The sequence below is a fragment of the Marmota monax genome, unplaced genomic scaffold, assembly GCF_021218885.2.
Source record: "Marmota monax isolate L192 unplaced genomic scaffold, Marmota_monax_Labrador192_F-V1.1 WCK01_AAM20220418_F8-fsc00010, whole genome shotgun sequence".
Lineage (NCBI taxonomy): Eukaryota > Metazoa > Chordata > Mammalia > Rodentia > Sciuridae > Marmota > Marmota monax.
The window spans coordinates 2,755,080-2,775,050 of NW_026692321.1; the positions used below are offsets into that span (position 1 = coordinate 2,755,080).

Here is a 19,971-nt window from a genome sequence, read left to right on the forward strand (position 1 = left end):
TTGGCAGATCAAAGAGCTGCTGACAAACAGCCCTGTGACCCTAAAGGGCAGATTCTGAAGGAGCAGATTCTGTTTGGGCAGCTTATCAAGGACAGTCACGTGGTTTCAGACAAGGTCACAAGTGTGTGGCTGGAAGGCAGCCCAGCCCTGGCCAGCCCAGCACGCAGGCTCCCTCTGGGCTCTTCTCCTCCATTTCCCACCAAGGCCCACGCCACGACACAGAGGCCTCCGGACACAGACGACTGGACGGTCCTCCTCTCAAGCTCCTGCCCACCCCTCAGGGAGTCTCCCTGGTGCTCCCCACTTGTCACACTGTGCCCACATCCACTGCTCACAGGAGCTGGTCCTCTCTAGTCAGCAGACAGTAGAGGGTTGGTGAGTGTTAAGGAGGGCCTTTCCTGGTCAGTCGGCTCTGCAGACCCTCTGTTCACCCAGCACTTCCACGACTTGGGACTGTGAATTCTTTTTCTTGAGAGAAAGTCCAGGGAAGTTACTAGTGTTTCCCCAAAGCTCCTGGCTGCCAAGGAAGGGGCCTGGTGTCCAGTGTCCAGCCTCTGACCATTCAAGCTCTAAAACCTGTCACTGATGCCTGGGCCAGGTGGCTTCAAGCCAGAACTGGACAGGACATGTTAAGCCTCACAGAAGGACCTGCCCAAAGCCTCAGCCCTTGTCCTGTGCAGCTGACTGACCGTGACTGTCTGTACATGGCCTGTTGTTTCTCGTGCCCTGTAAGTTGAGTGACACCTCTGATCGACAGGAAGGAAAGTACTCCTTGTCATAAAAATACTGCTGGATTCCCGGCAGCTGCTGGGATCACTGTGCCCAAGGGCTTCATCAGTAAGTTTAAAATCACAATTAAATCGATACAACGTGGGACCCGTTCAGAGTGCTTTTGTCAGGGGATAAGAAAGCACGTCTTAAATAGCCTGTCCTTGTCTTCTTAAGACCTGCACTGAGCGTGGGCAGCTCCTCGGGGTGGGAGAGTGGCCACGTCCTTGCTGTCACCGTGGGTGAAGGCCACGGGCAGCCGGGGGAGCAGCCCAGTACCAGATGTGGGGGGTGGGGCGGGGTCTCAGCTAAGGACCTGAAGACCAGAAGGTGCTCAGCCAAGGGAACATGACCAGAACTGCTGGGCCAATGACTCAGGTCACCACAAAGGTTTCTATGTGCAGGCAAAGGGCTTTGGCCTTCAGCACAGGGTCCCGTGCGCCCACCCAAGCGCCTATCCAAGGACAGTTTGGGTCAGAATCACTTAGAGAGTTTGCACTGGGTCCTGCCCTGGGTCCATGGGTCTGTACCTGCAGGTAAAGCCTAGAGCCTTCATTTCCAGGGGATTGTGATGTGCAGAATGCACTATGGCTGGCAGAGATCATTAAAGATTTCTAAACTGAGTGGTGCCATGTGGTTTAGTTTACTTTCCAGAAAACAGATTCAAAACCATTTTAACCTACAGAAGAAGACATCATGATAGGCAGTTTGGGAGATGAGACGTAAGAATGGAACTTGAACTGATCTGGGTGGTGTGTGCATGAGCGTCCAAGTGAAGGGAAGACCTCAGTCCTCCGCAGGAGGGAGGAGGCGCGCTCTAACAGTGGACAGAAGGCCAGACATGTCGTTGTTGAAGGCAAGCGCGGGGTTGGAAGAGGCTGTGATTGAAGGCAAGCGCGGGGTTGGAAGAGGCTGTGAGTTCAGCTGCCAGGCCGCTGGCCTTTCCACAGAAGAGGGCCAAGGCCAACAGAGTGAGGCCAGCCTCTGTGAGGGCCTCACGGGATTGCACGGAAACAGCCAGGATTCATGCCGCAGCACCTTGCGTGCAGACCCCAGGAGACAAGCCTCAGCACCCTAGCGGCTGGCACCCTTCTCCAGATGAGAGAAAGCGAGCTTAGCAGCCGGCCTGGCTGAGTGGTTCCAGGAGCCACAAGAGAGCAGCTCGTGTCCAGTGCTGCAATTTCAAAGAGGGGCTTCCTGTCTCTCTGCCACCTGGGGCCCTGTGTTTGCTTACTTTTCCTCAGAAGGAGGTTGTTGACAGCGTCAGTTGTATGAGTGGACAGCCCTGGGCTGGCCCCGCATGGGGCCATTTTGAAGAGCTGCCGTTTCCTGGATTAGCAGTAGGTGGGAAGGGGCTCTCCTTCATGGAAAAGCAGAGGTTCGTGGAGTACGGCCTCAGGAGTGCTGATAGGGATTTGGATGACAGGCACTGAACTGTGTCACGTTGCATGCCTCCGTTCCAAGAAGCTGAGGTCTGGGGGGGTGTCTTATGAAGTTGTTGGAGAGTCGAGTGGGGAATCGAGCAGATGTCTCCATGAGTGTCAAGAAAGGAGTCTCTGCTCCCTCTGTACAGTTGGAGACCCTGTGGGGAGAAGATGTTCCTGGGCTGGTTCTTAGATAAGAAAAGTTTAATGGTCTGAGTCAAGAGGAAGTGGCTTTAGATGAGAAGCTGATGCTGAAGACAGCGCAGAAGTGAAGAGGATCTTCTGGTCTCTGGAGTGAGCCTGTGCTGGGTCCTCCCCTGGGACCATGCCCGGCCAGGCCTCGGGGCCCTGGGGAGTAGCACTTGACCTGCTTGTCCAGAAGCTCTGAGCTGGCACTACTTGCTCTTTCCTGCAAGCTCAGGATATGGCCACTGTGCCCAGGGAGGCCCTGCTTTGTTTGGGCTGGGGACATCTGGCTCAGGACCTCTCCAGTGTGCCAGGTGACTGTCGTTCTGGGCTGCTCCTCGTGAATACTGGTGGCTGGAGCCAGGCGTGTGGCACAGGCCTGCCCTCCTGTCTCTACTGGTTGCGTGTGAAGCAAAGGAGGTGTGGTCACGGTGGAGACCCAGTGATCTGATCCCCTCTCCCTGTCCCTTCCTCTGTCTTCCCCAGGATGACTTCCTCCTGATACACTATGACAAGGGACCCTGCCGCAACAAGCTGGGCCACTCTCGGGCCTCTGTGATCTGGCATCGGACACAGGTAAGAGGTGGCTGGCTTGGACCTTTGATCTGGACACGTGTGTGTGTGTGTGTGTGTGTTCTAGGAGACAGGCCAGTTGGCTGAAGAGCTGCTGTGTAGAAAGGCAGAGCTGGGAATATGGCAACACAGTCCTGCTGGGCTGCTGGCCGGGGGGTGCCCTGGCCCCATGGTGAGTGACCGAGCATCTCCTGCAGCATCACACACATTGCCTGTCTGCTGCTCATGGCCTGAGTCCGGGTCTACTAGTGCTTAACCAAAGGCTTTCCAGAGAAGGCCTGAGGTCAGCAAGTCGGTACAAGGGAATGGGGACAGGAAAGGACAGTTGCAGCTGAGTGCCCTGGAAACCCTCAAGTGGTGCACTTTAGGCAGGGGCTGTTTGCAGTGAGCGTTCTCCTCAAGAGCACTATTATATAAAGCAAGGCGTCCTTGTGGGTGACCCATGTCACTGGCTGCACGCAGCATCTTCCCCACAGCGTGAGGCGCCTGTTGCTTGCCTGGGCTGCCCTAGGGGACCTTGGAGGCAGCCCTTTGCAGTGGCTGCTCATGTCTCTGGCCTAGTGCTGGTCCCAGTCTAGGCTACAGACAGGTGTGCAGGAGGCTTTGGGATGCCCCAAGCCATGGGGGCCAGGGTGACCTTAGCCAAGGCATCATGCCCATCCTCCTCAAGCTCAGAACAAGCAGCAGGTGACAGAGGCCCTACACAGGGCCATAGCAAGTCCTCTGGCTTCCAGGAAATGCACCTCTTAAAAAACCGGGACTTTACCAAGTTCAATGTGGATAAGTTTTCGGGAATGGTGGCTAGATGAGCTCTTCCGGGGTGTGTGGACTCAAGTACCCTGAGCTGTGGTGCCTAGAGAAATAGCAGGCCCCGCCCTGCTGGAGGCTTCACCTGCCACCCCTCCTTCCTCACACCCTCCAGGACGTCCTATTTTCTGTCCAGAAGTACCCAGAAGGGGTGATGAGGCTGACTGGCCCAAGGGCTTTGTTTGCTGCCCTCTAATCAGGAGATTTGGTTTTGGCTGTAGGCGCTTTCTCTCCTGGGGATGCACAACCTGAACGCTCCTCTCCCACCTCCACGTGAGTCCATGCGCACAGGACACTGCGACCAAGCTCTGCCAACTCGCTGGCTCAGAACAGCAGAAACGTATTGTCTCTCTGGAAGCCAGAAGCCTGGGGCCAGGGTGTGGCCAGGGCCTCGCCCTGACCCTGTGGGGGAGCCCCCCTGGCCTCCTTAGCTCAGGGCTTTGCCAGCACTGGGAGCCCTCTGGCTGGAGAGCATCCTCCAGTCCTGACCCCAGGTGGTGTCTTCCCCTCTGGGGCTTCACATTCTCTTCCTGTGTCTGGCTCTGTGTCCAAAGTCCTTCTTTGTATGAGGTCAGCAATCAAATTAAATTAAATCCCATCCTGTTAACCGCATTTTAACTTGATTACATCCACAAAAGACCCTGTTTCCAAAGAGGGTCACTGTGTACCTAGGGGCTTAGGACTTCAACATGTCACTTTGGAGGGACACAATTCAACCCACAGAAACCCTCTCCAACAGTGTAGGATACCATAGGGGGTCACATCCTTCTCAGCCCTTGTTTTTGCCTGGGCTGTATCTAGAGGGGACGCGGGAGCTGCTGGGGCTTCCTGCATCTGCATAGCCACTCCCGGACCAGAGGCTGCTGTGTGGACTCCATGGCTTGAGGCACCTGCCTCCTTCTTCCATTGCCTTCCCAGAATCAAGCCGACCCATGGAGGAGCCGGAATGTGCATTTCTGTTTCTCTAGAGTGAACCCACAGGCAGGCCGCTGGCCTCTGCCAGGAGAGGAGCTTGTCCAGTGCTGGCTCTTCCTTGTCTCCCGGCAATGAAGAGCTTTTCACCCAGGCCCAGCTCTGCTCATGGCGGCACTTGTTTTAGCCCCGGGCTGCGCACACACACGCAAGCGTGGGCATGCCTGGGACGTCTCCTGGAAGCTTCGCGTGGGGGTGTTCTGCAGGTGCTGTTCACGAGCCAGTGAGGTGGGCCTGGGATGCCAGCTTTGCCATCTGAAACCAATACTGGAAGGTCTAGAATAGCTTCTTTGCATCTCTGAAGTGAGGAAGTTGGACTGGACTACAATTCAGCATCGGCTTGACACCACTGCGCTCCGCCTGCCTTTGCCGTGTTCTGAGGTCATGTTCCAGCACATCAAAGGCGCCCTGTGCACTTTCCTGGGTCTTTGATTGTGGTCGAGTTTCCCCAAACCTTTGAATGTGCTTTGGGGACTCCCTGGAGAGACTCCTCGGAGAACTGTCACTCTCCCTCCAGAGGGCGGGTCCCACGACCACTTTCCTGTCCTTCATCATGAGAGGCACTGGGCCAGGGGTGGGGCCTTGAAGTGGCTACAAAGAGTGAGTTCTGTTCTTACGCAGCATCTGGTACCTATGGAGGCTGGCTCTCTGCAGATCTCAGAGTTGCTGGTGCGGCTGTCACTGTGCTTCTCAGTGACCCTCTCAGGGTCCTGACCGGTACCATCCTGTCTCCTAGCGTGTGGTCTGGTGCCCGACACCTCCAGCAAGCTCACCAAGTGATTCTGTCTGTTTCGTGGTGTTTGGTTGTCTCATGATTTCCTCTTGGCCGCATTCTCCTGGTGATATCCATCCACCTACCATCAGCTGGCATAGACTGGTAACCCGACTTGTCAAAGAGTCTGCGCAGTTAGACAGGATAGACCAAGTGAGAAGAGAAGGGGGCATCAGGTTGGCAAGAATGTGAGCGTTTGGTCAGAGATTCGGGGTGTGTGGCTCCTTTGAGACTGATAACTGTGTACCAGTCACATGGGCTCTCAGGAGAGCCTTTCAAATAAGACCTTCCACATGTTCTTATGGGCCCAGGCATTAGTGTGCAGGCGATTTTAGCAAAGCACAACCCAATGCACACTGTGATCCAGTCACTGATTTCACGCTCTGCAGAGGAGGGTCTCTGGCTGGGCAGCAGTGGTGATTCCCCAGCATGTGCACCACCTAATTTATCATCATGATGCCATTTGTTTAGTGCAGTCTTGCTTATAAACACACATGTATGTGTGCATGGGATGCATGTGCAAGTGTGTGGTCTTCAGAAGAAATCCCCATTCAAGGTATCCTTTCCTTCACACATCTGGGGTGCTTTAGCAGCTGATAATTTTAGATCTGACAATGGCTTTTCGAGATCTTTAGCTCACGTGTTTATTTTACAGTTGAGAAACCAGGCCCATGGAAAAGTGGAGTCAGAACACATGCCCAGAGCCTTCACATACTTATCACTCTGAGCACTAGATGGCAGCCTAACTCCATCCTGGGATTTCAATTCTGCACTCCCTGCAGCCTGGGAGGGGTGCAGCTGGTGGACAAGCTGGTCACAAAGCAAAGTCTGTTTCCCTCGCACAGCAGTACTATCTAATTTCTACGAAAATATGCCTATGTTTTAAGCTTATTATTTTCAGCATTTAACACATACCAAGGGATAAACATGTTTTTAAACAAAAATCAAAATTTGTAATAGTATTGGGCTTTCGTCCTTGGGAATGACAAGTGTCAGGCCATCCTCTAACTTACCATGCCTGTGTCTTTCCCCTTGACTCAGGCGGGATGCTTTACCCAGGCTTTCTTGTATACTAACCACCTCCACATCTCTGTAACCCCGGCTGTCCCCATGGGGAACCCTTCTTTCCTCCAGAAAATGTTGGTGACTCTTGTTTGGAATCCCTTGCACCTGGAGCGTGAGGGCAGTTTCTGTAAGATGCATTATTCGATTAAATCTTGGTCTTTCTCCACCAGAGTGCTTCTTGAGGGCCAAGATCTCAGGCACCTTTGCACTCTCAGCACCTGGGACATCGTTAGAGGGAACTCAGCTCATTGGAGGCACAGATGGATGGGAGAAGGGAAGGGAGGAGAAAGGCAGAGAAGGAATTAGGAGGAAGGGGGAAAACTGAAGGGAAGCCAATATGTGTGGATGAGAGCAGAACTGGGGATGAATGCACACATGGGTGTTTGGTTGAGCAGACGTGTTGACGGGTGGACGGGGTTCGGGGGGGATAGGGACTGCATGGGAGTGGTGGGTGGGTGGGTGGATGGAGGATGGGGGTGGTGGTATTGCTCACACTCAGGGAACCCATGGACCAGGCTTCCTTACCTCTGCTCTTTGCTCCTTCTCCAGGTCGTGGGCATCTTTGCTGGCTTTGGGCTCCTGCTCTTGGTGGCCTCTCCATTCCTGCTGCTGGCCACCCCGTTCGTACTCTGTTGCAAGTGCAAGTGCAGTAAGGGGGACGACGACCCGTTACCCACCTAGAGGAAGCACGGTGCTGCCGAGACCCCACCTCCGGGACGTGTAGCTCCCCACCCACCCCCAGCCCCCCACTAAACATTTCTCTTGCCTTATGTGCCCCATTGAGCTTCACAGTGTCAGGCTGGATGCCGTGATTTCAGGGACCGATGTCAAGGTGTTGCCAAGGCCCCGGGTGTGGTCGCCTCGTCTGGGGAAGGCCAGACAGGCAGGGGTGGGGCACATCCCCACAGCATCAGTCTCTGCAGACCTGAGCGACAGTGTCGACAGAAGCACACCAGGCCTTTCCTCCCCGTGGCGTGGCGGTAGGCTAGGAACATCTGGTGGGGGCTAAGAGACCTTCTCCTTCAAAATGTCGTCCTCTCCTCCTTGGCTTCAAGATGGCGCCATGTTGAGGGAGGTCGGATCACATCTGTCTTCAGACAGAATTTAATTATTCCAACTTGAAAAAAGCACTCAGTTCGTGACAACTGTTTTTATTACTAATGGCATTTAGTGAGGTCCTTTTTAGAAGGCTTTTCTTTTATCCTAGCTGAGTAGTGAAAACCAACAAGGTGCATATGAACCATCCTATGCCTTTCTTAAAATGTGCATTTTAAGAAGTTATAGTGCAGCGACTTTTCTGGCTTGACCACTTTTCAGGAGACTTAGAAAGCCTTATGCACTCTGTGTTTTTCTTGAAACTTGCTGTAATAACTTTCTGAATGCTGTAAGCTGTGTACTGTTATAAACACGGTTCTTGTGTCGCTGCTTTTATTGGAAAATACTGACATGTTTAAAGGAACGTCTCCACAAGAGTCACCTTTTGTTCCTTCTGCTATGGGGATTCAGCATACCCACAGCGTTGTTCCTTCTCACCCAGGTAGCGGCAAATAGTTTTTAATGTCTTCTAAACCAATGGTTTACTTAGAAATAGTTCCACTCAGAATGAGTATGGTTTGGCCTCTTGCCCCAGTTTTCAAGTCAGACAGTAAGAAGAAAATTGCATTATCGATCCTGGGAGCCAGGGCCTTCTGCCAGAGGCTGGGGGGGCCTTGGAGAAGGGGCAGAAGCTTCTGGATATTCACATTTTTAAAATGCTTTAATTATTTTGAAAAATCGTGTGTCTCACACAGTTCCCAGCCCTGTAGCTAACCAGTTTGCCCTGACTGGATAAAACACTTGCAGTTCATTTTTGATGTGGGGATTTTACCACTTGGTCTTTCCCAGGGCTCTGTGTGACTGTTTCCATGGCAAAGAAATGCACGGATCAATAAGATGCACGTTACTCCATCACTTGTCTGAAGGGTGGAGAAAGTGTTTCCTTTAAAGAGAATTTATTATGAAAGCCACGTGTGCTTGCCAGGAATAAGAAGAAAATATTGTGGATTTATTACAGTGGAATTTCTTAAGACTTATTAAGAATTCTTCTACCAAGGAGTAAAACAAAAGCAAAGTCCTTTTATCTCAATTGTTTGCTCATTGCAAGCACATTTTAAATATGAGGTTATTTTGTGTGTGTTTGACTCGACATTTACACATCCGTCTCAGGTCCTAGTATATCTTCCCTGCCTGAAAATTTCTTCTTTATTTCTTGACAGCAAATAGTTACGAAACAGAATCACTTCTGTCTTCACCTCTAGTATTGATTTTCTTTATGAAACAAGAGCCATTTAGGAGATCAGTCTGCATCAAAATTATGTTCAAGAAGTTTTCTTTGTAATTGCAAATTAAAAGTTCAGGAACTAAATAAGAACGTAGCTGAGGCTGTCTTTCAGGTGGGTCTCTGCAGTCTGAGATGTTGTTATGCGTGAAAGGGGTTTTCTGGAGATGGGCAACAACTCCATGAGCCAGTGGCCTGGGGACTTGGGACTTAAACCTGTAATTTGTAGGCACAGTTGCCTGGCCACATTCCCTATCAAAGGCAGCAGGCATTTGGCTGTCTTTCCGGTGGCCTTCATGATGCCCCTGTCCTCCCAGGCTTGAATAGCTGCTGTCCATCACATGAGTCCATTCAGCAGTACCCCATCTTTGGGGAGGGAGTTAGAGCCCAGAATGGGAGCCTAGACCCCTTATTCCTAGAGGGGTGGCATGTCCTGTCTCGGAGGAGTCTCTGGCCCCATCACACACATCTCTAGCCCCAACCATCCTGTGCCTTCGTGTGCAATATGCTTCAAAAGCATGTGGTTTGGTGAGGTACAGACCACAGCAGTCCTCGGGCCACCAGGGCAGTCAGATTAGCACTGAGCTTTTGTATCCAACCTGCCTCTGTTTGCTCAGTGTGATTTATATAAACCTATGTAAATGCCAGTAAGATCACCTGGAGATACTGAAAGTAGCACTTCCCTCATCAGAATCCTTTTCTCTTAGTAAGGAATGCCATACCTGTTTGTTACAGCAATGCAATCTTCACATGCTGGATGTAAAATGTAAATAGATTATGAGAGGATGGTCCTCCGTGTGAACTTGGGTCTTATCTGCACTCAGTAGATGGACTCATTACTGTTATTTGACATGGTCTGTCCTGGTTGGAAAGTGACATTCACTTTCACAGATGGTTTTCTCTTTGATGTCCTGCTAGCATGTACTTTTATTCATTGAGAGGCCTTTAACTCCCGGGGCTGGGAGAGGCCCTTAGTGAGAGGCCAGGGCTGCTGCAGGGTGGACCAGTGGGGAGCCCAGGGTTGACCTGTAGCTACCTGAAGCCCTTAGGCAGCTCGCCATCTCACCAGGCTTTTACTAGAGGTGCCTGGTTTCTGTCTGGCTCAGCCATTTGTCCTGTGTCCCCACAGATGTCCTGGGAGACCAAGTCTGTTCAGGTGGCAGAGATTGACTTCACAGATGAGCTGAGGCAGACCTTGATTGCATGAGCAACGTCTAATCAGTTCTTCCTCCTCAGCTCCCAGGAGCAGCTCAGACTGCAGAAGGAACCTCTGGCACCTCTTCCAAGGGAACACATTCGCTTTACAATATATTCCATATGGCACACTCTGCCATAGGAGAGCGAATGTCAGAGGTGAAAAGATGACTTCGAGATGAATTTATCTTTTTCATGTAGGTTGCAAAAAGCAAAAGTTACGTAACAAATTACAAGAGAAAAATTTCCCTTGGTAGTGTAAACATGAGGGAGTTGGAATGAACCAGGGTGGACTTTTTGTATTTTCTCAGATTACTGTTTATTAATAAACACACCTGTGTGTGTACATGTATATACATATATAAATCACAAATCATCAAGGGAAAACATTTTGCATGTACAATGCTCCATGAAAGTCTCTTTAGAACATACCAAAGCTTGTTTTTTCCTTTTAATTGACCCAGGCCCTTATGAAAATAAGCAACATGAAGGGATTATGACTGATGATTGCCAAAAACCCCCAATGGAGCGAAAGGGTCCGCGTGAGACGCCATTGCTGGTGCGTCCTCTGGGGAGCATGCCCGCTGGTTGTCAGTCCCGTGGTCTCTGGCCGCCCCTGGCGTGCGCAGTCTGTCTTCCACAGTTTCAGAGCCCTCAGCGCAGGGTAGCTACGTGCCACGTGCCACGTGCCTGACCTGTCTTTCCTTTGCTCACTTTGCCGTGGGTGTGTTTGAATCTTGTGTAAACGCATGCGTGAGTGAGCCATGCACATGTATACTTTATGTATTTGACAAGTGGTGGTAAAACAAAAAACAAATTTGGTTTGTGTTTTTGAAATGTCAGTACGTTTTGTGCCACTAACACTGTGATGTATAAAAGAACTGTTTGGACGCCTTTCAATGTTGTGTTTTGTACTTTGGAATCACATGGAAAAAGTTCCATTTGTAACTTCGATACATATTTTAAATGTATTGTGTCTTACATAGTTTGTCCCCCTTTCAAAGGGATTTCTTTTTAAAGATGTTTTGGCTGGAATACAGGTGACTTTTTAAAATCCTGCTTGGCTCCATCTTTTGTAGACGCGTAATTGACGACTGACCACAAGATTGAAATACTGGGATGAGAGGTGGGAGGGAGAGAGGGCTGGCCAGGCGGGGGACGCTCTGCCCCACTGCAAACACAGCGTTTCTATTGGGGATCTTCTTTCTTGGGAGGGGTCTCAACTCTCAGATGACAAAACAATCTGCATCCTTGGGGTTGAGTTGCCATATGTAGCCATTCTCTGGGTCCTTGAGTGTCAGACTAGAAAAGCATCCCTGCGAAGCATCCTGCTCAAGCACCCAGCCCAGCCCCAGAGACGAGGACTTACAAACCTGCCGTATTTTACAGGGAGCATCATAAAACTCAGTGATCATTCTCTCTCTGCTGCAAAAAAGTAAATATGGATATTTCTTATTTAATAAGAAATTCAGCCATCTTTCAATATCTACAAGGAACTGGTTCCAGGAACCAGCCCCTCGGATACCAAAGCCCACAGATGCCCAAGTCCCTGCATACAAAGTTGCAGTGTTTGCGTAAAACCTGGGCACACCCCCCACGTACTTCAAATCACCTATAGATTGCTCATAAATCCTAATAAAATCTAAATGGATGTTTTGCCTAGGGGAGAATCACAGGGAAGAAGTCTGCATGTGCAGTACAGAGTTATTTAAATTTTGGCTCTGAAAATTTTCGATGCACTATTGCTTGAGGTAATCCTTGCAGACCTGCAGATAAAGAAGGCCAAATGTAAGGAGAATCCAGAGATCAGGGTGTTTCCTTGATTTTCATCTGCCCCATCTAAACTTCAAGGAGGGATATACCTTATTCATTAACAGGACACTAGACCAGGGATAGAGAATGGGAGAGTTTCTTCTCCCATATTTAAATTTCAGGATCCACTCTGAGTGACTTGAGGCACAGTTTCTTAGCTGGTGACTCGAAGGGGTGAAAGAGTTTGTACAACTGCTCTCGGGGGCTCTTAGTCTGAAGAGGGGACAGAGAAGGCAGTCAATTGTTGTAAGTAGTACAGATGCTATAGTAGACAATGCACAGCAGGTTTTGGGGACCCCACATGTGGGCATTCTGCAGTCCGGGATGTCAGAGAGGCCTGTCCAGAGGATGTCATATGTGAGCTGATCTTGCAGACAAGGAGGTGTTGGCCATGGAAACAGGAGGAGAAGAGAATTCATGGGAGTGGTCCCTCCAGTGGCACAGGCCCTTGCCTCATGATCTGCTGGGATGGAGTGTGTGCTGGAGGCCAGCCTCCCAGAGGCAGAGGGACATGGCCCTTGCTATAAAAGGTCTGGGCGAGCGTGTTCATTGCCGCTGGCTGCTGAAGAAGCTCACAGCCTGGGAGGCGACAGCAGCTTATCTGCTGCCTGACAGTGTGGAAGGCTGGGAGTCCAAGGGCTAGGTGTGGGCAGGGGTGGATCCTTCTAGAGCTTTCTCTGGTGATGGCTGGCAATCCGTGACATTTTCTGGCTTATGAATGCATCCCCAAGTCTCTGCTGCCACCTTCACATGGCCTTCTCCCTGCATGTGTCCCTTTGTAAGGGTGCAGTTATATTAGACCAGGCCCACCATGGTGACCTCTTCTTAGTTTGATCATCTGCAAACGCCCTATTTGCAATAAGGTCACCTTCACAGGCCCTGGGGTTGGGACATCTTTTGGAGGGAACACAACTGTGCCCCTATGAGGGGATGTGGTCCACAAGTGGACACTGAGGTCCCAGGGAGAACAATCCTGGGAGTCTGAGGACCAGCTGCCTAGGGGTGCTAAGTGGGGGCTGTTGAGAAGCAACCCTTCCCCACACTGGCTGAACCTCAATCCCTTGAGCTAACCTGGCAGGCGGGGATTGCTCCCCAAAATCCTGCTGTTTATTTGTAAGTGGATTTGTGTGTTTGTGTACATAAGCCTTTTTTTTCCAAAAATTAAAAAAAGAAAAGATTTTTGTCAGTGTTTTCAAACAGAAAAAAAACTCAAGAACTCGAATTACAGGGTCCTGAAAGGAAGGGACAATACTGAGCTGACCTGCTCTTATACCAAGGGTGGCTTTTGATGCTGACCTCACCCCAGGCTTCCCTGGGGAGACTGTGAAGTGGCCAGGACCGTGGGACAGGTCACACACTCAGCTTGGCTCTATAGAGAGTGATCGGCAATCGCTGCTCCCTGCCCGGTCCCAGCTTGCTCTTCCCCTGCCAGTCACTCAGGGTGTGCACTGAGGAAGCTGGCCTTGACCGGGAGCCAGATGGGGCACCAGGACAGAGCATGGTACTATCCGCAACGTCAGGGAGGGCTGGATTCTGGGCCCAAGGGGCTGATTTCCTGTTCATGAACCTCAGCCTGGGAGCACTGGTCTCCTCATCTGAAAATGAGGGTAAAATGCACCTCACGGGATCTTTCTGAGGACAAATGACAAAGTGGTAAATAAAACACCAAGAAAAATGGAATAAAATTCTCAATATGGGAAAACCCTAATTTTGCCATTCTGAAAAGTCATTTGTTCATTTCCTGGGTAATTATCTGAGTCTTTTTAAAATTTGTTTTTACTTATCCTACTGATCTCTTTATCACTGACTGAGGAAATCCTGCAGAGCGTACATTCACATCTTCACCACGTAGGGAAGCGCCAGAGTTTCTCACCTCATCCAAACAGTTCTTAAAGGCCCCAGATCCAGAAGGGCAGGAACCTGGGAAGTTTCTGACTGTGGACCATGCCATTAGTGTCATCCAGGGACTTGGAAATGGACAGTGTAAGCATGGGTGTTTCTTCTCTGGGTCACCAACTTGTGTTCTTGTAGGACACATAGTTGGGACTTGCTGGACACTTATCAAATGAAAGAACTGGCTCCTGTTGCCCGCAGTGTGGGTGAGGGTGTGGGAGCCTGGCCAGTCAGTTGGGGTCGTTGAGCTAAATGAACGAGAAGACTATTAAACTTCAGATGAGGGTGTGCAGACGGCAGAGAAGGAGAGCCTCACTTCAGTTGGGGAGAAATCCGGATCAGAACCGGGAAGTTTCTAATGGCGATCACCTGGCTTTCTCCTTTCCAAGGGGCCTGTTAAGCCTCACAAGTCTACAAGTCATTGTCTTCAGATTATAGTAAGAAAGTGGGCTTGGGGCGGCCCCCGTGCCGCGGAGTGAACCGGGGGCCCCAGCCGTCCTGCCAGCTCTCCCCGCCCCCCTTCTTGATTTGCACCTACTTACCTGCAGGGACATCCTTCAGTTATGGAGGCCGCTTGTTTTCTGGCCCTGCAAGAGTTTAAACTATGTTCTGTCTGAAGATAAAAATCCCACTTGAAAACAGAAGCCCCTACTCCCACGGCTTCCACACCAGCTCCATAAACCAAAAAAAGAAAAAAAAGGCCAGGCATCCTGAGGGGAGGCGGCTCTCAGACACAATAAAACCAGAGATGCTTTTAAATCAGAAGACACACCTTTCACTCCCACCCCCAATGACCACAGGAGGACCACCCCCAGGGGTTCTGGACCAGCATTAGGCTGCAGGACAGGGGACAGGGTGCCTGCTGCAGGAGAGGCACTGCACATCCTTGATAAACATTCTGTTCAGAGGAGGATTCCCACAACCATCCTAGGAAGGAAAACACCCTTAATGTCACAGTTCTTCACTTGGGTGAGGAAACTAAGACTCAGAATCATTAAGACTCTTACCCAATAATAAGTGACTGGTAGACCTCAGGTCACAGTCCAACCCTGTAGAAATGAACACAGGGCTTAGGAAGAGGCCAAGGCCACTGCTTGTCAAGGGTGACTGATGGTGGCCAGAGGGGAATGGGGGGCAGAAGGAAAGGTGTGGGAGTGGCTGGCTGGGAGCGGATGGCTAGGTGCAGCCTGGCTGGGACTGAGGGAGGGACTGCACAGTGTGGGCTCCTGTCCTAATCTGTCCTGGTAGGACAGGATCACCTTGGAAATCGACACTCCCCACAACCTGAAGTAGACTAAAAACGAGCCAGAACAAAATTAAAAACCATGAAAGTAAAGCTGGCGAAATGCACTGAGACCATTGCAGAGAAGATGGGCTTAACCTGAGGTCAGTAGGAGTGTGCAGGGGATAATGCCCAGGGACAGTGGCCCAGGGACTCCCCAGCAGACACCTGCTCTGCAGAAGCCTATGGTGAGCAGAGTGCAGAGCTGCAGATCTCAGGAGGATTTGGTGCAAACAATTGTACTCTCGTGGGGGATGATGCGGGACGGCTTTGGGACCCGAGGAAGCATGCATGAAAACTGTCCCTGCATAAGGGCAGGTTCGGAAGGTGCCCTGTGCAGTTAGGGAGGAGTCGCACTTCAGGCAGCAGCAGGGTAAGGAAGGGAAAGCACAGAGGCATGAAGGAGTGGCATTTCCAGAACAGCTGCATGGTGGCCAAACAGTTAATGCTCAATTAATGTTTGCTGCTTGAATGAGCAAATAAATGCTCATCCATATGGTTGAAGCCCGGGCATGGGGTGAAACTGAAAGGGTATAAATTGTTGATCAATGGCAAGAGCAACAGCTGAGAGGTGACCGGCTGGGAAATAAAACTCACTCTCAGGAGAGAGAAGCTCCAGGGATTTTGCTTGATGGCTCCACCCAGCACAAAAGATCCTGAAGTAGGCCTCCCTTGGGGTCCACAAAGGAGGAGGAGGACAAAAACTCCACTGTGCTCAGCTATTTGAGAACTTTTCAGGGACAAGAAAATGAGGTTGCAGAGAGAGCGGAATCCGCTCTTCTATCCTGCAAAACTCCTAATACATTGTTGGTGCACAATGAATGTTAAATAATAATTTAATGTTTTTATTAATGACAAAGGAGCAATCAGCATGTTAATGAAACTTGCAGATGATACTAAACTGGGAGTTATTACAAATACCAATTAGGAGCTGCAGACAATGAAGAGGACAAAAAAGAGGGAAAGTTACAACAAAGCAAGATTCTGTTTTGCAAAATACAAGCAAATGCACCTGCAAAAAAATGCATACTGTGGGGAAGGGGGCAGCCCACGCAGGCTTAAAGGGGAACTCTCCCAAGGCGGTGGGTTTTGGACACACTGGGCTTGGGCCTGTAATGCATTGTGGTGGGCAAAGTGCCATTTGTCCTTGGTTCCCAGCTGAGAATGCATTCAGCACCCAGTCACCCCATTGTGGTGGCACTTCAGAAGCTAGGCATGACTGAACTCTGTGCCTCCTGGCTCACGTCCTCTTCAGTCTCCTGTGGTACTCCTGGGTCCTGCCGACTGCCTTCCGCTCCTCTCTCTTCCTCTGTCCTATCTGTCCCTAGGATGCTCTGTTAAAAATCAAAGTCTCCTTCACCTTTCCTACTAAGAACCTTCATCATCTAACTCTGTCTACTCTTATGAATTTTCTCCTTGAAGTCACGTTTGAAGGGGGTGCCCTGGAGCCCCATGGATGAAGGTCTCAATTGCACAGCAGGGCCACATGGAATAGGGCATGGTATGTCCCCCCCAGAAGTGGGAAGAGCAGGAGTTAGACCACAAGTTAATCCTGATAAATTAAACGTTAAACAATAATGAGCATTAGGTGTCCCCCCAAGGCTCCGGTGTTTTAGACTTTCGTTGTGACAAAGAGTGGCCCCTCATTTCCGGAGGACTCTCCTGTCGCTCAGAATGCTCAGCTCGTTTGTGCAACAGGTCAGCCCTGCACAGGACCCATCCCTTGCATATGCAATACGTAGGCAAAGCGGGAAGTCTGCAGCATTTTTCCTTCCAACCCTGTATTTCATCACTGGCCCTTTCCCTCCTCCTGCTCAGCATTATGTATTCCTTGAAAACGACTCCCGTGAACGACTTCCATATGCATTTAAACGTGCTCAACATAATCATTCAGTTTTTAGTGAAATTGCAAAAATCAGTTTAGATATTTGCAACTGGTGACTATTTTTTTCCTCTAACTCCCATGCTGTTTTCTTCCCTGGCTGGTTGTAACCATAGAATCGGAAGCTCTCTCAATAGGCATCTAACTAGTGTTTGCTGCAGTTGTGATTCTAAAGTGGCAAATTTGCATTGCCTGAGACTAGTTAGGATGAATCTCAGGGATCCCCTGATGATTGGTAGGCACATTAGATTTTTAGATTTTTGTTAGTGCCTAACAAATTAGCAAAAGTTTAGTGCCTTAAAGCATTTATAGTCATTTGGTTTCCATGGGTCTCCCCAGCATGTTTATGTATAAATGTGTGTATATCTATCTATCTATGTATATATATTTCTTCTTTCTTTCTTTTTGTGGTGCTGAGGAAGGAACCTAGGGGATCACACACGCTTGGCAAGTTCTCTACCACTGAGCTGCATCCTCTGCCCTGACTCTTCCCGTCTGCATGGTCTCTAAGCAAAGCCAGGACCCTCTCCTCTGTGGACTATGGCACCGATGTGGCCAGGTCCCCTCAGGTTCCACATCATGACTCTCCACTTTGCCTGACTGAAAATTCCCAGTTCCTAGTTTTGGTTCCCAAGTCCATCTTCCCCAGTGGAGAATGGAGTTCACTAAAACCATCTAAAGAACAAAACGGGCTCTGTCCTGGTTGGGCCTCTGGAATGCCCCTCAGAATCTCTGCACTTGCTTCTTTTGAAAGGGCTGGGCGAGCTCCCACTTTCTGTCATCAGTGGGGTCCTTAGGGCACGCGCTCTGTCCAGTAACTGGCACGGGCCTCCGTTTCCTCTCGGACCTGCTCAGCGGTTCATGGGAACCACAGGCTGATTTCAGCATTGGGGTTAATGGCTGAAGTCCAAAACCAAGGTGTCTGTGACCTCGGTTCTCTTAGAAACTGGGCAACCTGGAACATTTGCTTCCCGGACAAAGGAGAGTCTTGTGGTGGCTGCTGCCATCTCGTGTGCCATTTTTGACCTGCTGGTGGCTGGCGTACCTTTGAGGGCATCTCCACACGTTGCCCCACGCACATGCCTCTGGTAGTTGGGCCCTGTCCGTGCCTCCCTGGACACCTTTCTGTAGCTCCTGTCCCTCCCTCACTGTCCCTGGCAGTTTTCACTCCCCTTCGTCTCAGGCATCTCTTCCTTCTCCTGCCCGTGACCCTTGGAATTGTGCCTCCAAGATGTGGAAGCCCTAACCCTCAGAGCCTCAGAACATGACTGTGTTGGGGATTTTGCAGGAGCAATGGAGGTAAAGGCAGACTGGTGGGGTGTCCCTGAGCCCATCAGGCTGGAGTCCTTATGAGAAGAGTAGATCGGACACACCAGGGGCACCAGGAACATGCACATAAGAAAGGGTCATGCAGACACAGTTAGGAGGCCACTGGCAAGCTAGAGAGTGGATCCAGAACACGCCGGACACCTTGGGGTTGGACTTACAGCCTCCAGAACAAGGAGAAGAGAAATTCCTGTCTTTCAAACCACTCATGGCATTTTTCCTCTGTAGCCCCACCCGACTAATCCAAGGCATTGCCAGATTCATCTCCCTGGTGTACCGTGTATCCTTCCTAGGTCTTCCCCTGACCCAAGCCCACCTTCACTTTCCTGCTGCGGCCCTCTAGCGCCCCCTCCTGTTCGGGGATTGCCTTTGCTTATTTTGTTGACAGCCCTGGAGGCCAACCCTGGTTTCTGACTCTGTGGTCTGACTTTCCTTCCCTCACCATCCTCATCGCAGATCTTGTGCACCTGCTGCTACTGTGGTCAAAACACGTGAGACATGAGCACCCAAACCTCCCTGATAACAGTCCCTCTGGCACAGGACTGCGAAGCCTTGCCTTGGCCTCAGTTATGTGCAGACTTCACCTGCTGAGGGCCTGACCTTCCCTGAATGGGATGCCGACATTGACTCCTAGGGGCCCTCTAGCCTGAGGTTTATGAGAGTAACCGTTCAGACAGCAGCTGGAGGCCCTGAGGAGCCATGCTCACGGGGAGCACAGTGACAGTTCCCAGTGGCAAACAGGTTTAAAACGTCCAGTCTTCATCTCCACGCCTTGCAGAAGCTCTGGGTCCGGCGAACTGTCTTTTGTTTGTTTGCAGTGGAGACTATGTTGTTGGAGGCTGGTCCCTTTATCCCTCTCACCTCATCTTCAGCACAGCATTTGTGCAGCTAAAGGGCCATAAACGCTTGGTTGAATGAGTGTCTGTGTTTCCTTCCAGAAGCAAAACTTAGGGACAAGGTAATGAGGAAGAATTCCTAACCTTAGGGCAATTGAGTATTCCCTAGCAAGGGTTTAGAGAAGCCCAAGTATCAGGAAGTCAGGAGACCCCAGGTGAAGGCTTGGTTTACTCACTCGCTCAGTGAACTTGGACACGTGTTGTTGTTGTTTCTGCATCTCAAGTTTTTCAGTAGCCTAATAGTGAAAAGAACTTCCATTCTGACAGAGGCATTGGACAGCAGAAGGGTAAGGAGGGAGGAAGGTCCTCTTTGCCTTTCGTGTTAGCCTGAGAGAGGCTCCACTCATGCCCTGGAGACTGGAGTCAAGATCTTGTGATTCCCGCCCATCCTGGAAATCTTGAGTTCTGGTTGCCACCCATGGATTGAGTAAATCTGGGCTAGTCCTCCTGGCAGAGAGGAGTTGGCCAGGTTGGGGGGCAATGGAAACATGTATCTCTGCAATGTCAGAGGGTCCAGGTGCCAGTAACCAGGGGTCAGCAGTCCCATGGAAATCCACTGAGCTCTGAGAAGGGACCCTGACACCCGAACACCTAGCACCTTTGAAGCCAGATTTAAATTTAGGTGGTCAGTGTAGTTAGGTAAATCGGGTCTAATATCGAGTAAGATCTAAAATGGAGGCCATGTTGAGAATGAATTCCAGGAAAAGCTGAACAACTCCTGGAATGTTAATGAAGTCTGGGAAATGCAGGATAACTCATGGAATGTTAATGTCCCCAAGGCCCAGAGCCCATCCCAAAGAAG

At 50.5% G+C, this 19,971-nt stretch overlaps 1 protein-coding gene across 7 annotated transcripts in view; it reads left to right on the forward strand.

The window, feature by feature from the left end:
- Window positions 1-11,135, forward strand: part of Rnf144a (ring finger protein 144A) — a 105,939-nt gene extending 94,804 nt beyond the window's left edge. For all 7 annotated transcript variants that reach the window (XM_046441192.2, XM_046441196.2, XM_058578347.1 and 4 more), the window contains 2 exons: window positions 2,865-2,954; window positions 7,117-11,135. In XM_046441192.2, the coding sequence (XP_046297148.1) occupies window positions 2,865-2,954; window positions 7,117-7,248 (222 nt within the window). In that variant the 3' untranslated portion in view covers window positions 7,249-11,135. The remainder of the gene's footprint in view (window positions 1-2,864; window positions 2,955-7,116) is intronic.
- Window positions 11,136-19,971: the final 8,836 nt, after the last annotated feature.